A 22,791-nucleotide genomic window follows, 5' to 3' on the forward strand; every position below is an offset into this window, starting at 1 on the left:
GGGGTCCTGAAGAAAAAATATGTGATCATGTAATTAAACCTTAATTCTGTCATTTCCTCACTTTTGGGAGCTTGACTTTGCAACCTTAACATTCTTTTAACCATCTTTTGGATGAAATTTCCAATATGTTTATATATATAAAACCTATTTTACCTCAACCTGAATGGATTTTCATGACTCCCACTGAACCTTGTCCAGTTGAATCCAAGGAAACTATGACAAGTGGCTTGGAAAGAAGATGGATAGAAAAACTCGCCCCAGTCAAGTGTGTGTGTATGATATACACAATGTCAGTACTCTAACTTAGTGCTTCTCAAGCTATCTGATGTGGGGGACAGGCATTTTTTTCCCCCAATGTGCGCGCAGACTGGGAGCCGATGGCTCGCGAACCGGTGCCACCACTTTGAGTAGCACGGTTCTAACGTATAGTATCTTGGGCCCTTCCAGGGCCAGGAGCCAGTGCTGTATGTTCCATTGGGAAGCTGTGAATCTCCATTTCCCAGTGGGATAAAGCTCCTCTTCCTAGCCCCTGCCAAGCTGTAAGATTTCAGACACTAAGGTTGTGATGTTTTAACATACTGAAATGGGGGTGGAGGACTCAATCCTCTCCATCCTGGGACACTGGCTGGGAGGGGAAATTTAGGGGTAAAGAAAGAAACATTTGTCTGTCAGGTTGGCTTAAAAAAATCTCAACTGGGGCTGCTTGCTGGGACTCAGAAGTCTGGAATGTTGGACTAGCACCTAGAGGAGACAGATTGGTGGGCAGAGGGCAGGCAAAGTGCATGATACATCCTATTTATTACGTGTCTCTGTAGTGTATGACATGGCTACAGTCACCATGCCATGGATATGAGTACATACAGTATTATGTACCTTTCCATAAAACCTATGTACTAAAGCCTCAAGATAATCCGGTGTTTGAGAAGCACTTCTGACTATCAGCAGGGCTGGAATATACATGCTCTGTACATTCCCCTCAGATCCAGGCCACCGTGTTTTGCAAGCTCTGTGGTTTTTGATGGTTGGTGCTTTTGCCTGCTAGTTTTTATTAACTGAAATTTGGACGGGAGAGGGAATTTAAAATCTGAATGGGGTTTTAGAAAAAAAAAAACTTTTAAGGACCTATTTCTGCTGTCCCTAAATCTGTGGAGATCTCACAGAGTCAATGGGAGCTTTACCTGAGTAGGTAGTGCAAGACTGGGTCCTATGTGGGTTTCTAATTGAAACACTTGCGGATGTTGCTATAAAAACTGGTCTTAAGAGAAAAGGGGAGGCAGCTTTGCCCATCCATGGGGACTTCAAGCATACGATGCAAAAAGCAGCTTCGACCATGAGTACATTGGGAAAAAAGGGACTTGTTTCAACTAGACAAAAATGAATGTCATACTATCACAGGGACGTTCACCAGAACTAGCAAGAGATTACCCTGCCATTTTACGATTGGTAGCCAGAATAACACCCTGTTAATGATCTGAAAAATTAAGGCCCCCTAATTAGACTCAATTATAAACTAAGTGTAGTTGGTACTTCCTTCAAGTTAAGCCTCATTGCCATATAAAATTTGGCTTAAGGGATAAGACTTACTCAGGTTTGATCTTCAAGTAGCGCTAGGAGAATTAATTTATTCTCTTCTTTGTCTTTCCTCTATCAGGCTATGAAAAAAGGCACTGATGCACCTCCTGATGTGTCTCACCAGACCTAGTGGAGTTCTGAATCCAGGTGGCCACAGCTGGATGCAACTCCGAGGAATGCAACCAGTAGTTGCAAACAAGAACAATAACTTTAAAGTTATCTAGAAAAGTTCTGTGTGCTCCAAGGGAAAGCAAGGCATTAACAGATCTTTCCATACAATGGGAACACAGTAAAATGTTTTAAAACCACTCAACCAATGGGCCAGCAGAGTAATGCTCCTAAGAGAGGGATGAAGGAGCCCAAAATCAGATGGTTCCTAGTATATTAAGGCTTAATCTTGCTTGTCTCACTCATGTAAATACACCCATACTAATTGGGCAAGTAGGATTTGGCAAGTGACTGCACCAGGAGCTGTGAATTCAGCACTCATCAAACTTGGGTGCATAGAGTTATGCACCAAAATAAGTGAAATGATTTTCAGAAGACCTGAACCCTCAACAAAATTCACTGACTTCAAAGGGAGATGTGGATGCGCAGCACCTTTTAATATCAGACCATTTATTTAGGGGCCTTATTACAGATTTAGGTGATTAACTTTTCAGATGAGAGTTATTCACCACTAACCAGGTATGAATTATCCTGAGTTATATTATCTGTTCCAGTGGCATTTAGGATATAGGGAAACTCTCTCAAACAAGGAGAAACTTCCAAACAGAATGAATTTTTAAGGAAGACCACTATAAGTTTTGAAAAAGCGACTTTAGTCTGGAGGGCCCAATGCCAGTGATAAGATGAACTGATTTCAGTACAGCCCTTTGTTAGTGAAGAACTTCTTGGTTTTACCCACGTTGAAGTTCGCTCCTGAAATTTGCTCTCCCCCTTTGAAACAAGAAGAGGCCTATTCTAGAGCCTTGACTGACTCACTGGTTTACATTAAAACAGTAGGAAAGCCAGCAGTCAATCCTACTCAACCTCAAAAAGCCAGGACTGCTGGGGAGGGATTTCAACCAGAAATATGTTAATAATTAAGAAAGCCAAAATGGCATGAGAAATGTAATTCTGAAAATTGCACACCGAGCATTTAGCCAAGTAAAAATCATGTACGTTGAAAGATTCAGCTATTGCTAATCCTTCTAAAGGAGGGAATGCAATGTAAATGGCAAGTGAATGGTTTATTCATAATATGTTGCTTAACCCATTACCCACTGCAAAATTCAGTAAGTACAATGAGACTTTATTCCTGGCAATTAGAATCAGTCAAAAGGCTGTCCAGAGCAAGAGGGTATATTTGTAGAAGACATTTTAAAAAATGGGACAGTGTGCGGGGCTACTCATTACCTCTGGTCCCTGAATCTCAAGGAGAGAGGCTCTGCAAGATGATTTTTCATCTTCTGTTTCCCCTTGGTGCTTATCTGTTACCCTTTGATCCAATCTTCTCCAGTGCAAATGGAGATGAAAGGAAGAAATCCGGAGAGTTTTTGTAATGCAAAGCACTGACATGTACAACATTAGCAAGAAGTTCTGATCACACCGCCTGGTGCTGACCTATATATTCTTTTAAGAATGCCAACACTGTTACTCCATAAAGAAAGACAAAGAGCCATGTTCCTTAATCTAATAAAGACCCCCCCTTTTTTTTTTTAGTTTAAAGCAAGTCAAGAGTGTTTCATTGACCCTGTGCAATTAGAGAAAATTAACTGCCACTGAACAGATAGTCAATCTAAAGCCATAGATTCAAGAAAAGACACTGCTCATCGGTGCTGCTCTCTCACGAAAGGACTAATTAGTTGTTGAAACCATTGACATTTCCTTATCATTAAGACAGGGCTGGCCACTCAGAGACTTTCCCTATTTGTGGTTCTACTTGAACATGCACTTTAATAACAAATGAAGCAGGAAACAGATGCCAGATCATAAATTCACCTGGAGAAGTGCAGCTGTCAGGACCACCATGTTTTTTGTCACACAGTGAAAGCCTACAGACAAACCCTTCCTTTTAACCATTCACTGGACCAATATTTTGGCATGTTTGTCTTTCTCCATGAACCTCTAATGGTTGGTTACCATTTCTGATTGCTCACAACCATAAAGGATTTTGAAGTCTAAATTTAGTGGTAGAAAAAGCTTTCCTTGAGCTGTTTTTTTTTTTAAATGGGAAACTGACTGTTCTGTGTGGTATCAGCAGCCACCTAGAAGGACATTTGTGTCCAACACAATCACATTTATTGTCCGTTTGTTATACTTATCTGGGAAATGTTCATTGTTTCGGCATCTTATATAGTTACTGCACATTTTGGGACTGCAGTCAATATTTCTAATTAAAAGTCAATTTGGCCACTACAGCTACAATTTCATAAATTAAATCAGATAATGAATTGTGGCTCTGAGATAGGAACAACTAAGTGTTTTGAATTTGATGTGAAAAACAATTGCACTGGTTTCCTGACAGCGTAACTCCGTTTCCTTCTGATTGACACCAAGATGAGATCAGAATCAGGCTCCAGACTTGTTTTACCAATACAAACAGGCATGTAGGGCCAGATATTCAGTTAGGATAAATCAATACAATTCCATGAACTTCAATGGAATTTTACTGATTTACACAACTGGAGGACTTGGCCCAAAGACCATAGCATTTTCATATAAAGAAAAATATCTCCCCTTAAGCACCCCCGGGAACATTTCTCACCTAGCGATCAAAATCTAGAAACTTCATACAGAAAACACACTCACCTGCTTGTTACCATATGGATCATATACATTTAATAAAACAAACGCTGCGTAGGGCACCTGCTGTATTGACAGACATGTTTTTTTTCCTCCTGATTGATTACCTGGCTGGGTGGGGTGGGGGATGAGAGATGTTGTGGAGGGGAGGGAGAGAGGAAGGGAACACTGATATAATGTTAACACGAGATCACAGCATCTACAAAGGATGACGCTCCAGACACATTTCCTACCGAAATGACCGAAACGTTCACCCTTCCAGGTATTAACAAAAGATTTGTGACAATGAGTAAAAGATGCAACCTCAAGACAGCATGTTCACGGTGCATTTTTTAAAAAAAACACAAAGACAACAGGAAAAAAGAGGAAGGAAGACCATACCTTTCACTACCTTATCCAGATAGTGAGCTTGGGAGATAAAAGACAGGACATTTAAGGTAGGATTGAATAAGTGCAGTACAGCTTATTATGAGATTGTGCAGGTGCAAAGAAAGGCACAGGAAAGTTTGCTATGATATTAAAAGAAAAAAACTTTTATTGTGTGGAGAGGAGAAAGAAAAGGTGGAACAAAACTATTCTCAATCAAAGAACTGAGGAAGGCTGTGTTCAATCATCCATTTAGTCTGGTTGCAGGGATTCAATAAGCTGAGCAAGAGAAACAGGAAGGTAAAAATAAATGGCAGAACATTGTAAGGTTCTGATCGCTTGGAACAACCCACCTCTGCGATAGGATAAACAGCATCTTTCTAAAATTCTTCCACCTTGCCTAACAGTATCACATTTTCTTAACAAAGATGTCTTGTTCCCCTGTGGAACTATTGGAATTGGAAAGTCTTTTACTTTTGGATCTCCTTAATGGTAACATATTGCATTTATACAGTCCAAGATCTCAAATTGCTTTCGAAAATTAAACTAACCTCACAACAGCTCTGCAAGGAAGGTAAATATTAATACACCCATTGTAAGGAAAGATAAAGTGAAGTACAGAGACGTTGTGGAGGCACACAGGACAGTCGTGTGCCCAGTTCTCACTGTAAGTCAAAAGAAGTCGAGTGCCTTTGAAAATGGCTACCTAATCGGTCTGCCCAAGGTCACAGAAGAAGTCAGTGGCAGAGGCAAAAATAGAACCCAGAAGTCATGCCTTGCAGCTCTCTGCTCTAGCCAGCAGACCACACTACTTCTCTTAACATCATTTGATCTCTGTTAAAAAAGATGCTTGAGGGAATTTTCTGCTTTTCTCTCTTTTGCTCCCTCTCTCAAACACTTTGCTCCCACAACTGTTGTTAAGTAAGAGCTGTTTCATGTTATTTTTCCAGTTCCAGCACTATTCCTAAGCTCCCTGTGATCTTGCTCTCAGAGGAGTCCTTGCACCCTAAGGGGGAGTTTCTCATTTCAGATCGGTTCATGGAGACCACCCAAGCAGAGGGTCACAAACCTTTAGCAGAATTTCTTTCCCCCACCCTTTGAATCTAGAGTCCTGTGAGTCTAATGGGTTAGTTGAAGCACAAGCCCACTTTTGTACTGAGCTAAGAGGGCCTTAATTCCCAGAGTTAGACACCAATGGACTGTCGTTCACAAATCACTCCCACATAGAAGGACTGAATACATGCAGCACAGCTTTGCTACAAGCCCGGATGGCTGCAGAAGTCCAGGAATGGGCGATTCTGGTTTAAAAATTCAGAGCAGCCCAACATACAAAACCTCGGCCAAAGTTTTGCTTCACAGCTGAAATTTACAGATGTGAAAATGTTTACAGAGGAAAAAAATTGAGGGAGTTGCCAGGCCAGCTATATCAATTATTTGCAGATGTTACCTTTTAACTTAGATGGTTTGAAGAACAATGCAGCCTCATATGAGTATATCTTGTATGTGGCCCCAAACTTATGCCACACTAGTAGATTCACATATAAATATTTCTCCCTGTACTCCTATTGTTCCCATGTACATGTTGTGTCATTGGATCACTTGTGGGCATTCCTTTGGAAAGGTGCAAAGGAAATCTGTACAACGGGCATGCAGAATGAGCTTAGGAAATAAAAGGGTTTTGGAGCAATGGCTCTAATATACTATGTGGCCTGCTCCTGTTCTACCTCTCACCCGAGTAAATCAGGTACAGCTTCAATGAAGTCACTGGAGTTAAAATGGTCTAACATAAACGTAAGTGAGAGGGCAGAATGCAGCCCTTATGTGCTTAGCAAGTGGAGATAACATGAGTTTATGCCATAGTGATACTGACAAAGGCTGTGTCAGCTCTTGAAGCTGCCCCATGTTTGGCATCCAATACCAATTACAATTCCCCGCCTCATCTGGGGCCAGCCTGTGTTTAAAGCTGATGCAGAAAGCGTGTTGGAATGAGGCATCAAACACACTTGTGCAGTGGGTGCTGACCATGGTTTGATCCTCTCCACGGAAAACACCAAACTGTGTTCAGTTGTGAGACTGGTTGTCATACACAGCTCAGTTTCTACTGGAGATAGGGCCAAATACTCTAGCATGCTCAGACATCTGAAAACCTATAGTTCTGGTCTGATAGTAGCTTAGAACTTTTACCCCAAAGAGAAGAGAATCCTGGCTTAATGTGTCTTGTTTGGATTCCAGCTGGTCAAGTAGAAACTGAGAGGCACTGATTACAGCCCAGACTGTTCAGAGTGCGTGTGATTGTTTATGCAAAAGCACTGGGGCTGCATTGTGTACGTTCCTTAGTTCTTGTTTTAAGAATTCAGAGTACATAAATTAAGCAATTCTGCAGGATTTAAAGATTCCTGCAGTTAAATAATCAACTTTATGTTCCACCCTCTTGCCTCAATGAAGGAAAGTTGCTGAATTAGGATGATGAACACAAGCTTCTGCATCAATTTCCTGGTTGGGAATTAACTGAGGTTACGCTAATGAAATCTCAGAACGTGAGCAATCAAGCTACTATACTTGGTAATGTAACTCTTTGTATGAGCAAACAAAATTAATCCACTGAGATCACAGTTCCCTGGTAGCATGAGAAAGTGCTTCCTACTTATTCCTTCCCAGTAAATGAGAAAATAAAAGGAGTTCTTACTCTCATATGTGCTCAACAGGAAATGGAAGGAGAAACTTCCTTTACTTGTATCATCCATTTCTACCACTGTTACCTGCACACATGGCAATATTATTAAAGAATTACTTCAGCAATGGGGTTTTATGCTTCTCATTGCTAACGCAGGCTGGGCAACGACATAGACATATAAGGGATTACTGTCAACAGAACAAGTTGCCATGCAGGGAAATTACACAAGGACAACGGGAATGCTTACCACACACTTAATGTAATTCCAAGTCAATGTCCTTTCATCTGTGCCAATATTACTAGCTTATTACTCCTTCACACGCCATTCAGTTTCCTTGGATATTTATGACTTTGTCAAATCTCCTTTACATTCTATACAATTACCAATGAATATTCTGTAGGAAATATGGTTTACAGCTTCAGAGGCATGAGTCTATGTACAAATTTGTTGTTAAACCACAGTGTCTGGGGGGAAGGCGGAGGGGAAAGGAAACTGAATTACATCTGCACTCAAAATAAGGGATGGTTCCTAAAGCCCAGACAGCACTGCAATGGGAATGTAGTACTGTATGAAAGTACAGTGGGTGCCATTAAAATCTCGATGCTTGCTGCATTGCAGTGTTTGCCTTTGCCATGATAATGTAGACTCCCTATTCCAAGAATGAGGAGTGCTGCAAACAATACGGTCACTTTAATTAGTGTGAAAGGTAAAACCTGTTTGAAAGCAATCTTGGTCTGTCAGCTGCAGCCTGAAATATCACACACTTTCTTTGTATTACTACGAAGAAATTTATATTTTGTTTTTGCATCAGCATTAATAGAATAAGATCCACTGTATGAACTGGGTACTCTTGTGTATGAATACAGCCCAAATTAAATTGTCCTCTGGATTTAGGACATTTCCCTAAATGTAAGTATTTTCCCCAAGGATAATGATGAATTTTTTTTGCTATCCATCACCTCAAAGTCTACAGTTTGGTGAACACAGTGTTGTAAATAGAACTATGAAACAATATTACGTAACCACAGTTCCCCAATTAACACATGGTTGCTTTCCTTTCAGTTTAAAGTCATTTGTGAGAGGGATTTTCACCCACTGTTAATGGGAAGAGCTGAAAGCTGTTAGGCATGTGGAAGAGAAAACAGAATGTAATTTCTAATGAGTCGTGGGGAGTTTTTGAGTGCCAGACATTATTCTTTAGGAATGTCTGTGAAAACCATAATGTGGTAGAGGGACATTAGCCAGAACTGAGCCACAAACATGGTTTGTTGCATTATCCTATTGCTGGAATTAAAGTATTTGTGATTATGCTTCAGTTATTAACTATCTTTGCATGTGTGAATGGTGCCCAGGCTGATAACTTGGATGCTTAGCTATGTTGACAAATGAATGTAAGAATAACTGATAAAAAACAGAGGGCCAAATTCTGCACTTGGTGACACTAGTGTAAATCTGGAGTGACTCCTTGGGCATCAGCTGAGCTACGCCAGATCCACTCTGGTGTCACTGAGACCCATTAGTGAATCTAAGTGTAGGCTGGATACTACTAATGTTAGCAGTTGTGTGACTTGGACAGGTTGTGTAGGCAACTCCACTGAACTGGGATCAAATGGGCAAAGTTGTGATACTCAGAAGAAAAGGCAAGGTGCAGCAGGGAGTAAACTTAACTCAGATGAAGAGGCAGCGTAAATCTGAACCATGTTATTAATGAGCATACAGATGTCTTAAGGCAGGGACAGTGCCAGTCTCTATAATGTTAAGCAGATTGATGGTACGTTATAAATAATAGTGATCTGTGCACCACAAGTTCAGCGCTTAAGGTAACTGCCAGGTGCATTAGATGTACGAAGATGGTGAGAAAGAAAAGGGAGATGCCTAGAGAGACAGCAAGGCAGAGAGAGAATTAGCAAGACAGCTTTGAAAATCAGCGAGAAATTTTCTGAATATAATTCTCCGTGTCACTGTGCAAATAATGGCGTGAGTCAGGGTAAAAGAAACTTAAAATAGGCTGCATGTTTCTGAATAAGCTGATATCACAGTACAGAGGAGTCTTGGAGGTCAACGAAAAGACCTTTTACAAGAGTCAATTTTTGAAGCATCTAGGTAAGGTTTGACAGCTTGTGTCTGACAGATCAAACACTATATATGTATATTTCACTTCTGATAGTAAAATATATATATCTAACCGGGTCATCACCAAATGAAAGGACATTTTGTCTTGTTCCCAGATGAAAATGTATGATGTCAGAACTTGAAATCCAAGAACAAAGGTGCTCATGCTACACTAAATCACATAGATTCAATTAAGCATGCTTCTTTTCTCCCCCATCCTCTCCCTGTTCCTCAATTATTCTTTTAAAATTATTTTCCCCCTACCAATAGTGCAGTGCTCTCCATTCCAGCCCGGGCTGCATTCACACTTGCCATCCCGACATGTCCCATGCTCATTGCAGCGTGGGTGACACGCCCGCTGATCACAGGCTGCGCCCATCCATCCCTCCTCGCAGCGGCAGGTGCCTCCGACACAGATGCCGTGCCCTCCGCAATCCGCTGCACAAATCTCTGTGGGAGAGGAAAAAAGAGAGAGGGTGGGGTCGGGGGAGAAATCCAGAATGTTATTGTTAACAAAGCAGCCACACTTCACTACCTCGCCTTACGGGGAATGAAAGGAATTCCTGCCGCTCATAACACTAATCCTTTCTGACAATAAGAATCTAATAAATAGATTAGAAAAAAGAGACGGACATGGATTGCAGAGGTCTGCTGCGATTGATCCTCCTCTTTGCTTTCAAATTCTATCACACTCCTCAAGCTTTTGTGCTGACCACATCCAAAGGGAAAGGCTCTTCCAACAAACGGAACAAAAGTCAAATTTAATTAAAAACTGGTTAAGTGTGAAAACAATGCACTGATAAATCACCAATGATAAAGTTAAGTGCTGGCAAAGTTTATTTGCAGCTTGTTATCCCATGATGCAGGAGCTGAGATTCATTAAATCACCTCTTTTAGTTTTGGTTAACGTTAATAAAGAACATTTTTATTAGGTTTTCTCTGTGGGTGAAGCCAGGACTCTGTTTTACCGCTCCCTCATTAAAAATCCTCTTCCGGGCACTGAGGGGCCTATACTCTTACCTGATGAGATTTATGGTCTGCTGCTTGCAGGGCTGCTATGTGTCCTCAACTCTCCCTGATGTCACTGGAAGCTGAGGATGCTCAATACCTTGGCACTCGTCTCCTGGCAGGATCAGACCCTGCAGGCCTTATCTGTAGATGTGCTAGGTGCCCACAGATCTCTGGTGAGACTGTGGGGTGCTTGGCATCGCTGAAAATCTGGCCCTAAAATCCTAAAACCTGGCCCTTTCATCTACATCTTATTTTATTATTGGTCTGGAGAAAAACGGCTGGAGGGGACCAGATATCCATGACACAGATGGTAAGTGCCTATTTCTGCTGTTATCATTGGACACTGGCTCACAGGAAAACAAACCCCAAAGTGGCGTTACGCAGCAAATGAAATGACATGCCTCCATTGCTGCTTCACTGGACTCCAGACTGGTCAGCTGACTTCTTCCCTTCGATCTGTGTAACACAAACCTAACGACACTCTCTCCCTTTCAAGCCACATGTGAGTTCAAACACCTTGACTTCTTCTCAGACTAATGACTCCCTCTACTCCCTGGCAGTTCCGCACAGCACATATGAACGGGGCCGAATCTGCCCAGCAGTTCAGTATTTAATCCCCCTTAGCTGCCGTCCGTTTCTAGGGACACGACTCTCTCTGCTATAACCCTCACGGGGGGGGGGAGGGGGGAGGAGAGGAAGGAGGGCATAGGGAGAGGGGACAGGAACATTTTTCCTTTCAGTGCGCCTGTACAGAGCTGGGCAGAATTCTAGCCAAGTACTCGACAGGCAGGGCAGTGGTGAATGCACCAGCTAGCAGGCCACAGCTGAGTGGGGAAGGATCAGCTTGCTTGGGGTGTTAAGAGGCCCCCACAGCCCTAAGCATGTATGCTGCTAGCAGGCACGAGGAACTGTGCATGACACTCTCATGTTAAGGTGCAGTAAGGTGCTCTACGGAGCACATTTCCCTCCCACTCCTCACGCCATCCTGTTATGTCCCACCAGCGTGGCTAAGGAGCCCAGAATGGCTTCAGTCTCTCCCCTTTTGTGTGTCTCAGTATATTAGGGGCAGGATTTAGTCCTAGAAGTTTGTGGGTGAAGAAGGGGTTGGTATCAGATGAAACATTTGCTTCAGGTCACTGACTGCACATAAAAAATTCAGGACTACTCAGCCTGCATTAACATCACACCTGACTGAAATTCACCCTTATGTAAGCTTGCCTTAGTCTTTTTCTAATTAATATGGCCAGTGACAGGGATCTTCAGATATACAGAGACTTTGAGGTGCTTCTGCTATGCTTGGTGGGGCTGCTGAGTTCATTTTGATTTGGAGAGGGAGATTTGGTGTGTCCATAAAGCCAGTCAGCAGGGGTTTTACGACCTTACAATTAAATGGACCCTTTCCTTCAAGGCACTCAAAGCTCTTTACAAAGAGTAATTACTGTAAGAAATAATAATACCTAGCCCTTGTAGAACACACCTCATTCACAAAGTGCCTTACAAACTTTCTAGCTGCTTGCCACATACTACAATTTATGTGTTTGCAATTGTAAGAACATAAGTATATAAGAACAACCATACTGGGTTAGACCAATGGTCCATCAAGCCCACTATTCTGTCTTCTGAAAGCGGCCAGTGCCAGATGCTTCAGAGGAAATGAACAGAGCAGAGCAATTTATCAAGTGATCCACCTTGGATTTCCAATTTTGGTTGGATGTATTCCTGAAGATTTCATCACGTGACATAATTTTTAATTAAATATTAAATCTTTAATTCCTGGAGACTCCAGGCCAATCCTAGAGGGTTGGAAACCCACGATCCATCCCTTCTCCTCCAGCCAATTCCCTTCATTTCTGTCCTTGAACTCTTTCTGCTGAATCATGCAGCATTCAATTTTTAATAATGTACTTGGACTACCATTTTCAGAAGCACTGAAGTGACTCATGACCTTAAGTGCCATTTTCAAAAGTGTCTTAGGGACAGATTTTCAGAAGTATTTAGGAGCCTAACGATGCAGGTAGGTGGCTAGTGGTGCTTAGGTGCTTTTGAAAACCCCACCAGGAGCCTATCTGTATCTGTAGGTGCCTAAATATCTTTAAAATCTGGCCCTCAGGAGTCAATGGAACACAGGCTCCAAAGTGCCAAAGGCCCAGATTTTTAAAGGTTTGTAGGTTCCTGAGTCACTTGTGTTTTTGAAAGTTTTACCCTTTGTTTCTGGAATTAACAAATTGATTCTCTCAACTCTCATGTGGGATTGTGAGTATTGTCACGCCACAGTGCACACTGGGAAAACGAGGCACAGACCAGTTAAGTGATGCCCCTCAGATCAGTAGGATAGCTGGGAACAGAACCCAGCAATCCTTATTTCCTGCCCGCTGCTCTAATCAGCAGACTACACAGTCACGGAACTAGGCCTATTGGGGTATCATGTGATTGCATTCGATGTTCAAATTAACTCATGTAGGAGTCAAGCTGAGCACCTGCACTGAAAAAAAGTTGGCTCTCTTTGGCTGACCTGTGAGACGATAAGTCTGGGAGAAAATAAAGTAAACAGAGTAAAAACTAAACACTTTATGGCAAAGACCCCGTAACCAGAGGAGAAGAAATGCCTTGAGATTGAAGAAGTTCAAGACTTTTTGCATTTAAGTCCAGGGCTCCGTGTGCTGCCCCCACCACGAGCACCAGACAATGGAACCTAGGGGTGGGAGGAGCAGTGCCTGCGGGCGAGAGCAGCGCACAGAGCCGCCTGGCCCCCCAAACTAGGAGCCAGATCTGCTCACCGCTTCAGGGGCTCAGTGTGAAGCCAAGTCAGGCAGGAAACATACCTTAGCCCCACTGTGCCACTGACTGGGAGGCACTCGAGGTAAGCCCATGCCCCAACCCCCTGCCCCAGCCCTGAGTCCCCTGCCCCCCTCCTGTACCCCAAACCTCTCATCCCTGTCCCCACCCCAGAGCCCACAACCCCAGCCAGAGCTCTCACCCCCCCATACCCCATACCCCAGCCCCCTGTCCCAGCCCAGAGCCCCCTCCCACACCCTGAACCCCTCACCCCAGCCCCACAAAAGAGCCCACACCTCCACCCCAGAGCCCATACCTCCTCCTGTACCCCAACCCCCTGCCTCAACCCGTAGCACGATCCTGCCCTCCAAACTCCTCGGCCTCAGCCCCAGCCTGGAGCCCCCGCCTGCACCCCAAACCCTTCATCCCTGGCCCCACCCCAGAGCCTGCACCCCCATTCCAGAGCCGGTACCCCCTCCCAGATTCTGAATCCCTCTGCCCCACCCCCTAGCCTGGAGCCCACTCCTGCACCCCAAACCCCTCATCCCCAGTCCCACCCCAGAGCCCGCACCCTGAACCGGAGCCCTCACCCCCTTCCGCACCCCAAATCCCTGCCCTAGCCTGGAGCCCCTTCCTGCACCCTGAACCCCTCATTTCTGGCCCCACGCTGGAGCCCACACCCCCAGTTAGAGCCTCCCCCCACCCCAACCCTCTGCGCTAGCCCAGGGAAAGTGAGTGAAGGTGGAGGAGAGTGAGCCACCGAGGGAGGGGGAATGTAGTGAGCAGGGGGCGGGGCCTCAGGGAAGTGGGGGGCTAGGGTGTTTGGTTTTGTGCAGTTAGAAAATTGGCAACCCTATCTGTACCTAGGCTCCCGATCTGTAAAAGGGGGACAACAGCATCTCCCTATCTCATAGAGGTGTTGTGAGGATAAAATCCATTAACAGGTTCAGAGACTCATAGACTTTAAAACCAGAAGGGACCATCATGATATTCTAGTCTAGCTTTCTTCACATTGCACCGACAGAACCTCACCCACCCTCTCCTGTTATAGGCCCATAACCTCTGGCTGAGTTACCAAAGCCCTCAAACCTTGATCTAAAGACTTCAAGTTACAGAGAATCCACCTTTACTCTAGTTCAAACTAGCAACTGACCCGTGCCCCATGCTGCAGAGGAAGGTTAGGTGCTCAAATGTTATGGTAATAGAAGGCCAGTTAAGTACCCAGAGAGAGAGAGAGAGAGAGAATGAGATATTCAGCATCTTATAGGATTGAGTCTTTTGTTACTGCAATGAGCTATATAAACATCCGCACAATAATACTTTGCACATATATTGAGCCTGCTATCCAAGCATCTCAAAACACTTTAACAAATGTTAGTGGGTTACAGTCTGATGACATTCCTTTGTGGGGTAAGTAGGCATCACCTTCATTTTCACAGACAAGGAAAATTGAGACAAAGAGAAGCTAAATGACTTGCACAGGGACATACAAGAAATCAGTGGCAGAGATGGAAAGAGAACCCAGATCTCCTGACATCCTACCCTGTTCTCTATCTACAAGACTGGGAGAAAGGAACCCTTAGCAGGTCATATTTCTACAGAAAAGCTGAGAAGAAATGAAAGTGGGGACAAAAGGAGGCTATTATGAATCCATCTTGAGAAACTGATAAGAGTTATTTAAATGTGTGAAACTAGGGTAGTGAAGTGGCACTACGCAAAGGGTAAATTCAGGTAAGTGTTAGGAAAAAGCTCCCAAAGGTGAATCTCTGGGGAATAAGTCTTCTGTGAAAACGGGTGGAAGCCCCATTGCTTGGGACATTGAAATCTCAACTGGAACATCCACTAGCCCTGTAGAGAACAACTCTGCAGGGGCATGCACTAGATGATCTGAAACTGTGATTCTGAACCTTTTCTACACCAGAACCTCCTTCTCCACAGCAGAAACCCTCCAATCTAGCTGGGATCTAGTCAGAGCTTCCTCCCTTTTAGCAACATGGCAAGGACAGGGTGGCTGTGACCTTCAGGTAGAGAACCCATGATCTAATAGAGCTTCTCCACCTCTAGTGTAAAAAAGCCAAATCCTCAAATGGTGTTGACCGCAATGGAATTTCTCTAGGTGAGAATTTGTCCCTAGATATCTAAGATTCTAGTCCCAAAGAGCCCTAAACAAAGAATCTCAGCTGACAATCTATATCAATACCTGTGGAAAAAAAGGTACTTCAGACAGTCACATTAATGTGTAATTTAATGATTCTTGACAAGGAGAACCAGGCATTTGCCAATCTAAATCTTCCATTTAACAGCCAGTTTAAAAATAGCTGTGAACTGTACAATTTAAATAGCCTTACAGCACACAGCTTACCACACATCAACTAGCCCTTTATAACCTGATCTTCTTGTGCTCACAGGTGTCTAATGGATGATTAAATAGCCAGAGTAGCTTTTATTTTTATGGTGGGCCTCAGAGACATGATCAAAGGGGATTTGAGATTAGGTTTTCTTTTAAATACAGGTCTTTGCAGGCAACTTGAAACAGGCAAGGCTAATTTACTGAAGAGGGCAGGTGAATTGTTACTTTATCATTTGGACCGAGCGATAGAATTTGCCATCTCCACTTTTAATCGGAGACACATTTTTTTTCAAGTTTCCCAATTCTGTTGTTAAAATTAGAGTGTGATTAGTTAACATGTGAGTCGTGTGAGTGAATCAGTAGAAGAAAAGCTTTTAATTCTCCTGTTATTGTATCCATAGGCTCTGGCCAGCTGCATTATGCTGCTCCTGCCTATTTAAGCTTAGCTAGAACACTCCACTTGAGTATAAAAGCCCTGCCTGTTAACAACTATTTTCACACCAGCTGTCCCCAAAAGGTGGCTAAATATTTCCTTTCATCTTTAATCTCTTTTATTGTTTGTACAAATAGCTTAGCTATTCCGCAGCCTATTCCTAGGTGCATTGTATATTCCTACATCCTTTCCATACTGTTTTTCTTTCTTTGCTGTCAGGGACGCCTGCAGTTCCTTGCAGGAATTCAAATGAGCTTGTGGACAAACTGCTGGCCAAATTCTGAGCTTGAATGGGGCTCCTATTGGCTCCAAACAGTCTATGCATGTCGGAGAGGAAAATCTGACCCACCTCTACCTGTGCCCCAGGAAAGTCCTGATGTCCCTTCCCTATGGAACAGAATAACAGTAAAAAAACAAGGTGGTCGCTGGCTCCCAAGGCCTGGCTCAGTGCTGGGTAGAAAGCAAAGGTGCTGTCCAAAGAACTGCAGAATACCCTCCAAACCTCTACAGCAGCAGGGGGAATCAAGAAATGGAAAATCTAGAGCTTCAGCCAGTTCTCCAACTGACCAGTGTGGGGCTTGTAGGTCACTAACACTACGCCTTGCTCCCCACCCTCACTATTGAACCAGCTACACTAATTAGCATGAACCAGCTGATCAGCAGAAGTCAAGTTTATTTCATGGAATCACAGAATCCTAGGACTGGAAGGGTCATCTAGTCCAGTCCCTGGCACTCATGGCAGGACTAAGTATTATCTAGACCATCCCTGACAGGTGTTTGTCCAACCTGCTCTTAAAAATCTCCAATGATGAAGATTCCACAACCTCCCTAGGCAATGTATTCCAGTGCTTAAGTACACTGACAGTTAGGAAGTTTTTTCTAATGTCCAACCGAAACCTCCCTTGCTGCAATTTAAGCCCATTGCTTCTTGTCCTATCTTCATAGTTTAATGAAAACAATTTTTCTCCCTCGTCCTTGTAACAACCTTTTATGTACTTGAAAACGGTTATCATGTCCCCTCTCAATCTTCTCTTCTCCAGGCTAAACAGAACCAATTTTTTCAATCTTCCCTCAGAGGTCATGTTTTCTAGACCTTTAATCATTTTGTTGCTCTTCTCTGGACTTGCTCCAATTTGTCCAATTTGTCCACATCTTTCCTGTAATGTGGTGCCCAGAATTGGACACAATTCTCCAACTAAGGCCTAATAGCGCGGAGTACAGAGGAAGATTTACTTCTTGTGTCTTGCTTTCAACACTCCTGCACATCTCAGAATGATGTTTGCTTTATTTGCTACAATGTTACACTGTTGACTCACATTTAGCTTGTGATCCACTATAACCCCAGATCCCTTTCCGCAGTACTCCTTCCTAGGCAATCATTTCCCATTTTGTATGTGTGCAACTGACTATGCCTTCCTAAGTGGAATTCTTTGCATTTCTCCTTATTGAATTTCATCCTATTTTCTTCAGACCATTTCTCCAGTTTGTCCAGATCATTTTGAATTTTAATCCTATCCTCCAAAGCACTTGCAATCCCTCCCAACTTGGTATCATCTGCAAACTTTATCAGTGTATTCTCTATGCGATTATCTAAATCATTGACAGAACAGAATTGGACATAGAATTGGACATAGAACTGATCCCTGCGGGACTCCACCCGACATAACCCTTCCAGGCTTGACCGTGAACCATTGATAACTACTCTCTGGGAACAGGTTTCCAACCATTTATACACCCACCTTCTAGGTTGCATTTCCCTAGTTTGTTTATGAGAAGGTCAAGCAACATTAGGGGACTGAGTTCATTTAATTTTACATTGTGGGGGCATTTGGTGATTTCTGTGACCACGCAGAACCTTTTGAATGGGTTTTGGGGTAGACTGTATCCAAGGAGCTATCGAGTGCATTATCAGGTGTGAGAATGGGCTGTGCAGTCCTGTGGTTCAGCCATGATATTCCTGGGGGCTCCCAGGCAGTGCACAAGTGTGTCAGCTACACCACCCTGGAGGAGGATCCAACCTCTCTTTGACCAGCTCTGTTTTCACTGAGGTGAGATGGGGGAAAGGGAGCTTTGACTCTGTCCTCACCTCATTCCAATGGGATTCTGGCTATTTCTTGTGCAGGATGCAAGGACGAAAGTGCATGATTCTTGTATCCCTCTCCATTTACACACATCCTCATAGAGGCTGACCACAGTGTTTCCCTTAGAAAGTAAATAGCTTGGTTCCCTGACTATGATGCACCAGAAGAAAGAAAACCCCACCATGCACCTCGCTACCTGCGGAATGCTTCCTTCATGGACTCCCAGATCTTAACGTCAGAATGACCCCTTTTAATTGATTCTACATACACAATAGCTTTCACCGCAGCATATGGTATAATCCTATGTTTCAAAACAGAATCAGGTGGGAGGTAAAGAATAATTATGCCAATTTTTACTTAATTTGTCACAAATCGGTTTCTACATGTTTAAAAAAATTAAGTGCCTAATATGGACATGGCAAAATTGTAAACATTTCCAGTGTAGTGAGGAGCAGTACAGATGAAGAAAAAAAATGTTCAGTATTCATGTGAAGCAGAATCAGAGATTTAGCCACTTCTGACCTACCTGCTAAATCCTTTAATGAGTATGGATTTAGTGCTAAAATATAAGATCAGGTGAAATTGCCCAGAGCTTCTTGAAAACTGGGGCAGTTCCACTGACCTTCAACATATTAATAGAAAATTTAATAATTAAAACCTGTCTTAACTGGGATTTTTTGGTTTCAAGTTGGCTTGTCTCAGGCAATTTCCAGTGCTGTATAGATTTTTTTCAGAAATGAAGCATGGAGTGGAGATAGTGCACAGTACTAAATGCTACACTTGGTGAAGGGAGCAGCGCTGTATAAACAGCCCGTGATCATTTTACAGAGCCAGGAATGGAAAAAGGTAGGAGTGGGATGTACCAGGGTGGGGGTAGGGGAACAGAGGGAATCAGGCTTCATAATTAACAGTATTTGGACATCAATGCATTATCCAAGGTGTTCCTTTGCGTCAAGAAACTCCCATGATTTGATTGTGACCTATAGTGAAAGCAGGATTTTGGAAGGCATAAAGCTAATTAGCCTTTTGAACGGTGCTACCTTTTAACTCATTTAAAAAAGACTTTAAAAACCTTTCGAACCATTTTGCAAAGCAGAATCCAATAGAAGAACTTTAGAAGCCCTTTCCTTGCCATTGAATTACCACATTTGTAATGTAAAGCCTTTAAAAAGCCCTCCACCCCACTAATGACTAGATAATGGTTACGTGATTTATGTTAATATCATTAATTGAAGGTCACATGACTTTTTGATTAGCGCTGATGTACTACAACACACTCAGCGTTACTGGCTATGGTCCTAAAAGAGGCCCGCCCTGCATTCTTTTGCTTACCACAGCATTAGTCTTAATCAGCCTGCACTCAGCTTGAACTGACAGGAGAGAATGTGCAGTGTGATATAAAGCAAGGCCCATTGGTAAGCACAATCTGCACTATTCCAGGTCGTCTGAAGCATTGTCTCTTACAACAATACACTGACACACTTCTTGCACTTCCATAGCACTTTCCATCTGAGGATCCCTGAGCCCTTTTTGCATTTCAATGAACTAAACCTCACAGCACACCTGTGAGATAGACTTATTTCCGTCCATTTTACCGATGGGGAAACTGAGACACATTAAGGTTAAGTGACTTGCTCAGGGTCACACAAGAAAACTATGGTCCATAGGCGCTGACTTCTGCTAGCGCCAGTGGGTGCTTGACCCCCCTCTGGCCCCGGCCCCGCCCCGACTCCACCCCAGCCCTGCCCCGTTTTGCCCCTGCCCTGCCCCCATTCCAACCCCTTCCCCAAAGTCCCTGCCCCCTCCCTGCCCCCATTCCAACCCCTTCCCCAAAATCCCTGCCCTGGCCCTGCCTCCTCCCTTGAGCCTACCACATTCCCGCTCCTCCCCCCTCCCTCCCAGAGCTTGCTACACAGCCAAACAGATGTTTGGAGGCGGCAAGCGCTGGAAGGTAGGTGGAGGAGCAGGGACATGGTGCACTCAGGGGAGGAGGCGGAGGAGGAGGTGAGGTGGGGGGTGGGGGCAGAGAGGGAAGCTTGGCTGCTGGTGGGTGCAGAGCACCCACTAATTTTTCCCCATGGGTGCTCCAGTCCCAGAGCACCCACTGAGTTGGCACCTATGGGGTAGAGCCATTAATAGGACCCACAGCTCCTGGCTCCCACTCCTGACTTTAACACCAAGACCATCTTACTGTCCTTCACAGGAGGAAGGCTGGCCTTGTGATTAAGATGCTGGAATGCGACTCAGGAGATCTGGGTTCAACTCTAGGTTCTTCCATAGATTTTCTATGTGATCTTGAACAAGTCACTTCATCTCTCTGTGCCTCATTTCTCCACCTGCCTAATGGGTTGGGGGTGGGGTGAGGATAGTAATTCCTTCAACTGTTTACTGAGATTAGAAACTCTTTGGTGCAGGGACGGTCTCTTACTGGGTGGACAGGCAGCAAATAGCACAATGGAACCCTGCTTGGGCCTCTTGGTGCTACAGTAATACAAACAATGATCATGATTCCCATGAAGAGAAAAGACAGTAGACTTAATGGATGAATGCTGTAAGCCAGTCTAGTAAATTCTATGTAACTATATAACGTGCAGTACTACCAACTGAGACATTAGGAGGGTCATAAAAACAAATCACATTTCCAAGAGCAATTTCAACATGCTGTATATATGCTCCCAAACATTTGTAACATTTATAAGATTCTCTATACCCTAATTTCATCCTGAGGGGCTGACCACCACATGGTCTACAGATTCTCCCAAATGGCTGTGATTTACTTCTTCCCCATTGTCAATCTTTTCTAAATTTATTATTCTGAACATTATTTTAAATGGTCACTTACTGTCGGATAGCTGGGCATGAAATGCCACGTCTCCGAGGATTTTATTCCTGGGGTTAACTTTCGTTAAATAAAACTAAATATCCCAACCTGCAGGATTTTGTTTGAGCCTTTGATGTTTAATTGGATCTTAGCCTTTTCTGGGATGTGGGTTAAAGCTTCCCAGAGCAGGAACAATTCCTACTGCATAAATGAGGCTCCTAACAGGGATTCTTTTCTGGGCTAAATTTAATTTCCTCTCCCTGTCCACAAGCATAAGATGACTTTGATAGCAGTAAAGCATTTTGCTCACCCTTTCTGTCATTAGTAAGAATTACATTTTGCTCCCTTCCAAATTTCAGTTCAATTCGGTTTTGTTTCATAAATAAAATTGAACAAACTATGCTCCGATGCAACTGCTAGAATCAACTGTAATTTCATTGCTCAGATCTCAGTATTGTTGTGTGATCAGGCACAACTTAGTTTGCGAGTGTATTTTTTGAGGATAAGCTTCTTCTCTGCAATTTGGAACTTTTAATATTATTTTTATCATTCTTTTTGCTTTGTTAAATAAATACATACTGCAAATTTAGCTTTGGTGAAAGGTGCCAGATCAATACACCTACACCTATACACAGACTAGCTCCCTGAGTCCTTTATTTACCCACACAGCTGGTATACACCAACAGCAGCACTGAAAGCTTCCCCTCCTCCTTTCCCCATGCTGCTAATATTCCTCAACCCTGACCTAGAAAAATCACCTTTATGGGAAAAGAGAGTACTACATTCTCCAAGGCCCATTCAAATGTTGACCTCTCTGCTAATGCTGCTAAAAGGATACCAATTAGTGCCAACTTTGATGGTGGTTTTTACAGTGTGGACATCAATCTACTGATAACCGGTCAGTGCACACTATAATCGCTTCAAACAGATCACGAAACAGTAGTTAGATAGTAATGATTTTCAGTCACTGATACCCTGGTGTCCATTGAACCATACCCCATTATCAATCCTGAGTCTTCCAGTTCTTTTTGCTTCCTTTAAAGCTGCATGACATCTTATCAAGCCCTTCTGCAATCTCCATAGTAACATATTTTCTCTTAAGCAGAACGCTTGCTTCCCTGGCTTTACCAGCAGTGTGCTGTATTCTCCTTGCTGACTGTCTGATCCTGCACCTGTGCCTGACATGAACAATAAAGTTCCCTGTCATCAGTGATGAAGGATCAGACACCAAATTTCTATGCAATGTTCATAGGCATCCATGGGAGTTCCCCCGGTACAGGAAGAAAAGGATTCTCCCTCCTGAAAAACTAATCAGATTTAAAGTATATTTTTATACAGTCACTTGTTTTCTGATTAATAAAAATGTGCTTATTCAACAAGCTCTAAGTGCACATATAAAATGAAATAATAGTGTATCTATATAGTATTAATCTACATGGAGTTTTAACCAAGGAATTTCATCCAGAGATTTTAAAGGCCAGAAGGGACTGTTCTGGTCATCTAGTCTGACCTCCTGCATAACACAGGCCTAGAGAATCCTGCCTAGTGATTCATGCATTCAGGCCAACCAACTGGAACCCAGCTCCACCTGCCCTGGGGGCCTGAAGTCTCAACAGAAGGACTGGTTGGGAATTCTCTAATGGAAGGTTTGTCTGTCACAAAGTGCCATTCATGGAACTTAAAATGTTTTGGTGAAACAGTTTGATTTTGGTGAAGTTACAGTGGTACGCTGGGTAGGCTGCCAAGGAGGCAGGAAGGTAAGCTGGTGGGAAACCGGACTGATGGGAAGCCGAGAGCCTAGAAGCCCT

The 22,791-nt window shown here is 43.3% G+C and overlaps 1 protein-coding gene across 1 annotated transcript in view; it reads right to left on the bottom strand.

The window, feature by feature from the left end:
- The window catches only part of TENM4 (teneurin transmembrane protein 4), a 248,881-nt gene that overhangs the window by 130,741 nt on the left and 95,349 nt on the right, over positions 1-22,791 (bottom strand). The window contains exon 11 of the mRNA XM_078852201.1: positions 9,777-9,962. Coding sequence (XP_078708327.1) covers positions 9,777-9,962 — 186 coding nt within the window. The remainder of the gene's footprint in view (positions 1-9,776; positions 9,963-22,791) is intronic.

Source organism: Lepidochelys kempii, chromosome 1 (genome assembly GCF_965140285.1).
Source record: "Lepidochelys kempii isolate rLepKem1 chromosome 1, rLepKem1.hap1, whole genome shotgun sequence".
Classification (NCBI taxonomy): domain Eukaryota; kingdom Metazoa; phylum Chordata; order Testudines; family Cheloniidae; genus Lepidochelys; species Lepidochelys kempii.